The sequence below is a fragment of the Telopea speciosissima genome, chromosome 1, assembly GCF_018873765.1.
Source record: "Telopea speciosissima isolate NSW1024214 ecotype Mountain lineage chromosome 1, Tspe_v1, whole genome shotgun sequence".
NCBI lineage: Eukaryota > Viridiplantae > Streptophyta > Magnoliopsida > Proteales > Proteaceae > Telopea > Telopea speciosissima.
In genome coordinates, this window is record NC_057916.1 from 71,165,239 (window position 1) to 71,175,748 (window position 10,510).

Below are 10,510 nucleotides of genomic sequence, written 5' to 3' on the forward strand. Positions count from 1 at the left end.
TTGCGAGATCTCGCAAATATCTCGCTATTTCAAAAGCTCAAGACGAGATGAAAGTCGAAATTCCATTTTACCTCTCGACCCGACCGAGATTCGACCTAAACACCATTATATGAGTGCCAGATTTCAACCGAGAGGCGAGATCTCGGTGGTTTTGGTCATCTCGGTGGGAAATCTTGGTATACAGACACCTATTTATGCAAACCTTAGTATACATGCACTTATTTATGCCTAACATCATTAAAGTAAACGTTTTTGTTACTTAAAATATTATTCATCAGTAAGAAAATACACCCCTATTTGAATCCAATAAAAATAGTTAAAAAATCAAATTCCAAAAGGAAAAAAACTCAACCCTCCAGTTCAAGAACAAAAATTAAATTTTCGGCGGTAGGTGCAATTTTCAACTTTCTAATGCTGGGGTTTTTGTCAAATCTAAAAATTCCATAAATCTTAATATGGTATAACATTGCTAAAAACCAAAAGTCTTTTGAAAGCTTTCCGACAAGTCCAAGATTGCTTAAATCTGATTTATATTGAAGGAGTTATGTACCGGTAAAACTTAATTTGGTGTGCGTGAATGCTATCAAAATCGCTCTGAATAAAAAAAAAAATTTGGACATCAAAATAAATGAAAATTTTACCGCACTTTTGGTTTTTAGCAATGTTTTACCATATTAAGATTTAAGGAATTTTTAGATTTGAGAAAAACCTCAGCATTAGAAAGTTGAAAATTGCACCTACCGCCGAAAATCCAATTTTTGTTCTTGAACTGGGGGGTTGACTTTTGATCCTTTTGGAATTTTATTTTTTAACTTTTTTTTATTGGATTCAAATAGGGGGTATTTGCTTATTTATGAATAATATCTTAAGTAAATGATATTAGGCATAAATAAATGTTTGTCTTGGTTTCTGGCATAAGTGTCTATCCTGGTTTCCCACTAAGTTAAACTCCTATTTGGACTTCGATTTTTCAAAAACTGATAGTGTCATTGTGTTTAAATGTCCCAAAATAGGCTGTATACCAACTTTTATGGCCAAACTAGGTCCAAAACCACCAAAACCAGCCATCGAGTTCAAAAAAAAAAAAAAAAACCCCAACTCGTCGAGATCTTGACCCAACTCGCTTTTTGGCCAGGTCGAAACCTGTACTCGAGACGAGTTTTTGAACCATGGGGATAAGTATGCTAGTAACACCCCATGTGTCTATCTCTCTCTTCCACTCTTTGAAATGACTCCCTTACCCCTCAAAGGGAGTAAGAGAGAGATAGACACATAGGGTGCTAGTATACGGTATACCGCTAGCATACCCAGCCTTTTCCCTATATATATCCAGTAAAGGAGCAAACGATAAAGCTCGAGAAAAAAACTCAAATCACATACACCGTTCAAGGTGTAACTTCATTCCATACCAACTCACAAGACCCAAATAAGACAATTCATCAACACAAAGGCACCAAAAGCATTACACGTAGCATTTCAGATCAAAGAAAGGGCAGATCAATAAAGCTGGCGGTACCTGTACCTGGCAGTCCATGGAAGGAAGATTTGTGCTCCAACAACTCACACATTCAACAACTGAGATCTTGGGGGATTAAAGGGAACCCTTGGGCGATTCTTCCAAGCCCAGCCCCAATTCTATTAAATGCCGGATGAGGGAGAGAGAAACTGTGAACTCCAAAGCTGGAGGTAACCTAGGAGAAGCTGTCCCTTGTTGATTTGAGCTTCAAATGGCCAAATCTTCCATGAGGACTTATCTTGGTGCTTATATAGTCTTCATCTAGACTTATATCATGATCTTTTCAAAATTTTCAAATAGCAGCCCCTTCCTTGGAACTCCTTTGTAACCTAGGGTTCCAAAGAGAGGGAAAGGAGGCGGAGGGCTTGTAGCACAACTCCTAAACCAGAACTGAAGAGCTCTGATACCAAGTTTAAGTTGACAATAGTGAGAGAGAACAAGAGAAGATAAGATGAGAGTGAGAGGTAGGAGGAGAAGAAGAAGAAGAAAGAAAGGAAGAGGTTGGCGGTAATGTTGTGTGGGAGAGTTTTGTTTCATCTCCCCCTATATTGATCCACTTAACTACAAAGAGAAATTACACCCTTACCCCCCATGCTATTATAAGATGGCTAAGGGGCATATAAGGTAAAATAGAAAAAAGACATTACAACATAATATAATAGCCTAGTACCCAAAGTACCCGAATTACATGATTTCTAACAATAGATACATGTTAATTGATTTGGTGGGGGGGGTGTTTAAATTGTTTCAATAGGATCGCAGGAACTATTGAACCATATTACTAAATTTGAATGATTGGTCTGAAGGTTGGACTATAGCTTGCTAGGTTTTACCATATGTGTATATACTCCATTCATCAAGCCTTCAAGGATCTTTTATGTTCGAACTTGGGATTGCTGGTGGATTACAGCTTAAGGTGAGAAGGGGGAAGGGGAGGGGGGGGGGGGGGCGACAAATAGAAGATTGAAATCTTGCAAAGAGATGATTTTTGGGATTTTATTGGCGACGGTGAAGATTTTATCCCGATACTAAAGTATTTGTACTTTCATTGACTTGTTTGTTGCATCCTAGTGCCAACTGCTAAGAGTTCTACTATGTCCATTAATTTTTTTATGTTCTGTTTTTTTTAGGGTGGGTGGGTGGTGGGTAATCTAATTTGCATCATGATTTATTTTCATTTTATTATCTTTTATAATGACTGCAATTAAAACTGATTTTGTCAGTTGCTCTGGATTCCTCTTTCACTGAATCAAAGAGAGTTAGTGTTATTTAAAGTGTAATTTGGGATAATTTCTCTGTACAGGTGGAATACTTGACAGGCTGGACAGCTACGTGTTCACTGGTGCACTTTCATACTCTTTTGTCAAAACATTCCTACCACTTTATGGAGTTTGAATCTTAAAACCCCATCATTGGCCACAGAAAATAAGAAAACGGGGGAAATTCCTTATTCTTCCATTTTGGAAATTGAGGCACATGTGCAGAAGGCGGGGAACATAGGATTAATTATAAATTTATCATCTCAGTGAAGGAAACTGGATTTAGGGTTATATCTTCACCAGATTTGGCAACATCTCCGTAAAATCCCTGGTCCGGAGAACTGGAGTCACCTCACTTGCATTATTCTTGCAGGTAAGATGGGCAATACTTGGATTCAAGGTACCTCTTGGGGAAACTGAGCGAAGAAATTGAATTCTTCAGCATGGATGGGTCTGTCTGGGGTACAATTGCTTCTTGGGGAAATGGCTGTACTAATGGTGAAACAAATATGTGACAAGATTTCCTATTCTGTTTTTGAACATGAATGTTTTAGTTATTCAATTTACAGTTCACCTCAGTATATATTACATGTTCTGAATGCAATAGACATTAAGATTTTCAATTGTGTAATTTGCCATTTGGCCCAAGGTGGCAAAACAAGATTCATTTTTCGAAGCATTACTGCTCCTAAAGCATGAATGACAGATAGAATGAGGAAATGTGTTTTGATTTGATGATTGAATCTTAGATATATTCTATATATTGGTGGAACAGTAGGGTTTCTGAGGGGCATATTATTTTTGCAGTTGTACAACCTTAACTCTTAGAGTCTTCGTCTTTTTCTGTGTGTGTGTGTGTTGAGGGGGGGGGGGGGGGGGAGTTTCCTTTGTTATATAAAACTTTAGGATGTATCTTCAAATTGAGTTCCATATTTTGAATTCCTTAATTGCAACAGCTGCTATTAAAGTGCTTTCCCACCATTGTTTATGTTTTTTTCTAACAGAAAATTGTTGTTATTACTGTTTGAAACAGCCTCTCTACAAAGCAGGGGTAAGACTGCGTACATTATGACCCTCCCCAAACCCTGCAGTAGCGGGAGCCTCGTGCACTGGGTGTGCCCTTTGTTTTTTTTACTGTTTAAAAAATAGTTATTGAAAAACAGAAACAGAAGTATTCTCTGTGCCATGTACTACTACTGTCTGTTGGGGGTCAAATTTTTTATGGACTCGTCCACGTCATATTGGCTTTTGTTGTAAAAGTTTCCCTGTTTTTGGAGGAAGTTTTTCTTCACCTTAGGTGAACAGAATCTAGCCATTGAGGTGTCTTTATTCCCTCTGCCCTCCTATTTTACAAAGTCGGAAACGCCTTTAACACTATTCCAGGAACCCCATCTAACTATCAGAACCAGTGGATTAAAAGATTCTCTTCACCCAATTATATATATTTATTTATTTATTTCTGAATAAATTTTATGACCTCTGCTATTTTGTTGTTAATTATTTTAGAGGTTCTCTTGTATTAGTTATTAAAATAATTCTTTCCTTCGAGGTTAAGGAAAGTGCTTAAATATTAAAAAAGGAATTTAAGTCCAAGGATATTCAAAACAAATTAAAATGAAAGATCTACAGAAAAGGCAAAGGAAGTTCATAGATGCCAGTTTCTTGATTATATTCTCCACGCATTAACTTAGAAGATATTCAGTATCTACAGAAATGAAAAATTCCTTGTAAGGGGGTGTAGGGTACCCTAGTGGCTCAGAGAACCCTAGCCCTTAAAACTTTCTCTGCTGTCACTTATCTGAACTTCTTATGCTTTTTCGTTTAAAAAATAGAAGGGAGAAATTTAAAAAGGATTTAAGAAGCATTACTTTAATTTATTATGACTCTAGTGATTGAAAAATGTAGAATCTCATTCCAATTATTACTAACCTAATCTATACATTCATCTTGAAGCAGAAAATTTCTCTTCTCTTAGAAGTCAGATATGAGTGAGGTGGGTTACCACTGTAAACAGTCATGGGCTTAGATGGCCCTGGAACTTCAATTATTGGGTCTATGTTTTTTTGAAAATAAATATCTTTGTAATAGTTTTCTTTAAAATCAGCTTACTACTCTTTCTAATTAATATATATTCTATAGTTTCTTTGTTTAATATGGAAGATCTCCCTCTTTTTTCCCCCCTCTTTCAATTCCAAGATTGTCTATTCTATGCCCTGCCCTTTCTGAGTCTTCTTTAACCCTTTTCCCACTGATTGAGACAAAATGCTTTGCCATTGACAGACCAAGCTCTACACAAACACAGAAGGCTTCAAGTCCCCATGCACACACACACCCACACCAACACCCACACCCACATTAGCATGTAATTACATCAACCCATGGGAAGCACAACAGTACAGTACTTAAGGGTCCTGAAAAGCCTTCTGTAGAATATACCTTGGGTGTGTGTGTGTATTGTGGGGGTGGGGGTGGGGGGGGAGGGGGAGGGCTTGAAGCTTAGATTTGATTGGAATAATAAACCTATTGGCTGTGATATAAGCTTACAGAGATGCGCATTATCTGTAAGAAGCAAATCTCTGAAGGTACAGTTAAGATATGTTTTGATTCTTTAATATTCTTATTGAATGAATTGTCACTACTCAATAATAACTGCAGACATGCTTTTATCAAAAAGTAGCCATGAATTACAAAAAATATTCAAAAAACAGCAAAGAATGTCCTCAATTCTAATGTGATTAGAATATCAAAACCATGGTTTCTGTGTCATAAATTATGGTAGAATGGTAAATCAAAACTACTCAATTCTGGTCAAGGTTGACCCATATGATTAGATACCCATTTAGGATTTAATTCAGTCAACATAAATCAGCTTAAAAATGAAATTTTTGATTGATGGATCAAATCCACATCTGGGTTTTTAAGATTCAATCACAAAACTGAATGGGAAGAGAACCATTTGTGAGTTTGACCTTCCTATATAACATTCTATGCATTCTTACCCAATTCTAATAGTACTATTACTACTACCTAATTACTGTTATCATATCTCATTTTGCTTGAATTACTGATCCATAAGACTATAAGATAGAGAGAGGAAGGGAGAGAAGGGCCACATAACCAAAGTAGTTCCAAAATCACCAATCATCTGTTCAAAGGAGTCATAACTCATTACATGTCAACAACACTTTGTGCCATTGGACTAGAAAGAAAAGCTTTTCTCTCTCACTTATCTCAGAACCGAAAGAAGGAAAATGATACAGAAAGGGGTCCCAAATTATTTCTCTAGGCAACAACCACACAAGATGTTATATAATCCAAACAAACAAAAGGAAGCAAAACCCTCCAAAACAGTCCACGTGGATTTGTCCCCTTAAAACTTCTAATTCTCACCTTCTCTTCTGTCTCTAAATATATACATCCATATAGTTGAATATCTCAACAGTTTTATATAGAAGAAGTATACATGCATATATGGAAATTATGAGGGCATTGACTTGGAAAAGTGAATCACTATGGGCACAAACAAAAACCAACCCAAGTTTTATTTTTTAAGAAAAGAACATTAAGAGGGAGAGAAAGAGAGAGGCCATGATCGAGACATGAGTAGTCTTGAATGTTGGGTATGACCTTGTGTGATTACGTGATAAAACCTGAAAAAGATGAGATAAGAGAGGAATAAAAAGGAAAAGAAAATCCTGATTTGGAAGCTACCCAAGTCGTCCAAGTAAGGGTCTTGTGGGACCAGATCTCCACTAAATTAACAATTGTGGTCCAAAGATGAAAAGGGTCCAACACAAACCATGGGACCCATATGGGAAAATGAGATTACAGGACCATTAGTGAGAGAGAGAGAGAGTCTTGAGTTAGAAGAGAGAGGAGTGGTAGAGGTGTTTGGGGCCTACTTACCTTGAAATGGCTTTTGACATGCATGAGTGCTTACTTTTGGGTTTTGGTATAAAAAGAAAATGTGTGGGAAGGAAGGAAGGCGTTGTTTTAACGCTCACTAAGGAACACAGAAAGGTAGAAAAACAACCAGAGGAAGGAAACATAAAGAAGGGATTGGAGGAGATATGGTGGGCAAGCATCTGATAAAGAAAGAAAGAAAGGAAAGGAAGCAAAAGTTAAGTTTGTGTGATAGACAACCCTGACTTTTCTTACACACGCACACCCATGCAATGTATTGCAGCCCAATTAACTCACCCTTCTTACTCTTCTCACCCCTTCCCCCTTCCTTTTTGTTTTATTTTATTTTATTTCTTTTTAACTTTAGCCGTTGCTTCCCATCTTCACATGGTTTGTCTTGGCTTCATCTTTATTTTATCTTTACTTGTGGGTCCAACCATGTCATTTGGAAGACTCCAGTCCTCTTCTAACTATTGTACCACGGAACAAAATTGGGTGGATTGGAATGTGGTTGAATTGGACAATATCGTGATTGTGTACTCTGATACACTTATGATGTGTTTTAAAATCGGGTGATGTGAGATCCACAGTGAACTATGGCACTTCATTGGTATGAGAGTATGCATCCACGATATTGTCTAATGTAGTCATATTCCAACCTACCCAGTTTTGGTCTTGAAGTCCATTTTCAGACCCAGAACACATCGTTACGTGTAAGGGTTGACCGTCACTTATATGGATATTTCATGACCAAGGCATATCCGATGTGAGACTAATAGCCCATCATAATTTGACACCTTAAATTTTCATGGAAAACTTGATTTATATATTAAAGGGTAGGTTCCCACGATACCAGTGTGGGGGAATCTCCCATACCACACTACTGCAAGGTGGGAAATGGTATAATCTACATACATGAGGCCCATATGACATCGTGGAAAACTCAATTTTTCCCATAAACTTCATGGTAGGATGAGCTTTAATGGAACACTCTCTACCAAATGCACTAGTACGCAATTCTCATAAATATGTCTAGTTAATTAAGTAGGCAAAATTAGGTCTCATTGCCTCTCCCATCTCCAATCAGAGATGTTAAGAATTGTTGGGTGCATGTGGCTTAAGCTAAGGCCATGGGAGATGGCTGTGTGCAAGTAGGCTTAACACTGGTAGTGGCCCACTAACCCTACCCTACATGTTTGAAGAGGGGGTAAAAGCTGGCTCATGTCTCATGAAAGCATCAATGTTGTCCTAACCGAATCCCTCACTCCTGGGAAGCTTCTTGATTACAAAAGCACTGCTTCAATTCCTCAATGGAAAGGTGTTTATCATGGAAATGTGGATTTCAGAGCTTGACAAAAAAAAGAATGGAAAAGAAAGCAGGCAACTTTTAGGTTTTCTATCTCTAGAAGATGGTCAGTAGTGCTTACTCTTACTCTCTTTCCCTCTTTCTCTCTCTACACTTCTCCCTCCTTTCTGTATTGGAATCTCCTTTCACACACTGAGGTGGCTAAAGGCAGCAATGGGAGGCTCAGCAAAGGATTGGGTTGGGTTGTGTGAGAGTGATAAGGGGAACCATCTTTTCCATTCATTTTTTCCTTTGATCAAGGATCCTTCTTTTTTTTCCTCTATGAACAGGATTTTTATGTAGATTTAGACTTTGAATGGAGAGATCTGATAGACTTAGGGTTTCACGTGGAGGGTAGAAGTAATAATCCCACATCAGATGTAAGTAACCTAGTGTGAAGGCTTATAATTAAGAATGAGTTCTACCCAAATCCCTAACAAATGATATCAGAGCGAACCAACTTTATTGAGTCCAAGTTTTGTCAAGATCAGAGTCTATTTTGAGTTAAAGCTACAACTTTACGTGCACTAAACCAATTGAGCCACAAGTGGAGCTGCTCCATATTGTGAAGGTTGCCATGCCACAACTCTCCATCCGTACAAAAACATATTCTCATTTGCCTTTACAAACACATAAATGATGAGAAAATTCTCTTTGTTTCTAAACCATATATGACCCAATTATAGCCTTTGCTCCCTATGAAAGAAACGTAATCCTCACTCTTTACTACATTATAAAGTGTTTCAATTTTTTAAATTTGAAAAGTGTATTTTCTTCCAAGAACCTTCGGGCTTCAGCTTAACTTTTGAGGCTTTATAATATCTAAGGATATGCAAGTGAGTTAGCTGGTAAGATTCTCTCTAACCAGTGAAAAAACAAAAAAGAAAGATTAGTCAGTTTGAAAATGATAGAATGACATTGCTTCTCTTGTCCAATGTAACTTTTTACATAGATTTAAAAGGTAAGGAGAGGGGAAATTTCAAAGTTAATGTGTACATAACAATTCAAGAAAGATTTTAGTTTTGGTTTGCAAATTTCATGCAAACCAAATTTGGCAATTAGGCTATGCTTGGATGCCAAGAAAAGAAAGGAAAAAATTCAAAAAAAAAAAAAAAGACTTTGAAGAGAGAGAGAATTGTTGGAGTTTTTCAACATAATGATGTTGGGAATAGTCCCACATAGGAAGCGTAAAGGTGAATACTTGAGTATATTTAATAAAGCTCTATCTATTGTTTAAGTTAATAAACAAGGTGGATGTGCGAGGACTTTCGATCGAGCGTGCACGCGCACGCACGGCGTGGGCAGTGGGCTGTAGAGGCGTTAGTGGTGCACGCGCTTGCATTGCTTCGAGCAAGATCTGATCTGGACCGTTCCTTTATGATCTAGTGGTCCGATTTGAATCTGGATAAGATCAATGTATACAGTTGATCAACAATTATGATTGTTATATTTTTGGACGGTATAGATCATATGGTTACGATCCAACGGATCAGATTCAAAGTTGATCAACAGTTATGACTGTTATGTGTTTGGATGGCTTAGATCGTACAGTTACGATCTAACGGACCAGATTCAAAGATGGAAGAATCCATCTGTTGGGAACAGGTGCCAAGTGGCTTATTAATATCCAGAGATATTTCAAATTTGAAAGATATCCCAAAACATTCTCTTCTTCTCCTCATTCTCAAAGTTGTTCTTGCAGGGAATCTGTTTTGCTGCAGGAACAGATTTCTCTGCTTCTCAAAAGGCTTTCTAATATCATTCTTGGCTTCGTTTGTGCAATACGCAGCCAAGATAATCAACTTTGTTTGAGGCTTCAGTGTATCCTGGGAGACAATGCGTCTGCAACCTATTTGCATCAGACTGTAGGGACGAATTTCATCTTAAGGAAAACGACCCTGTAACGTGCCTTGAAGTTTCAAGCCAACTTTTGTTCTAACAATCATAAGACAAAATTTTCTGTTCAAATGGCACAGTCACTCAAGGCACTTGCTGCAGACATTACCAAATTCGAATGGTTTGATGGAAACGATTTCAAACGTTGGCAGAAGAAGTTGCATTTTCTGTTGACTCATTTGAGTGTTGTCTATGTTCTCTCTACTCCTAAGCCTGCAGAACGTGATGATGAAACACTTGTTAAAACTCGCACCAGGCAGAAATGGGAACAAGATGACTATTGCTGCAAGGGTCATATTTGCAATTCTATGTCTGACACTCTGTTCGACATGTATCATGACAAGCGGTCTGCAAAAGAAGTTTGGGATGAACTGGAGACCACATATCTGGTAGAAGATGCAACCAATAAGAAATTCTTAGCAGGTAAGTTCTTTCGTTACACAATGGTTGATAGTAGGAAGGCCATTTAGTTGTTTCATGAGATTAAGCAGATTCTCAATCAGTTCAAGCAACATGACATGAAAATGGACGAAACTATTATAGTTTCGGCCATTATAGATAAACTGCCTCCTTCCTGGAAAAACTACAGAA

General features: G+C 37.6%; 1 protein-coding gene and 1 pseudogene across 1 annotated transcript in view; one reads left to right on the plus strand and one right to left on the minus strand.

Annotated features, from left to right (window-relative positions):
- Window positions 1-3,454, plus strand: part of LOC122639693 (phosphatidate cytidylyltransferase 4, chloroplastic-like) — a 25,387-nt gene extending 21,933 nt beyond the window's left edge. Inside the window, exon 4 of the mRNA XM_043832598.1 lies at window positions 2,820-3,454. Coding sequence (XP_043688533.1) covers window positions 2,820-2,911 — 92 coding nt within the window. The 3' untranslated portion in view covers window positions 2,912-3,454. The remainder of the gene's footprint in view (window positions 1-2,819) is intronic.
- Window positions 1-7,138, minus strand: part of LOC122639701 — a 16,003-nt pseudogene extending 8,865 nt beyond the window's left edge.
- Window positions 7,139-10,510: the final 3,372 nt, after the last annotated feature.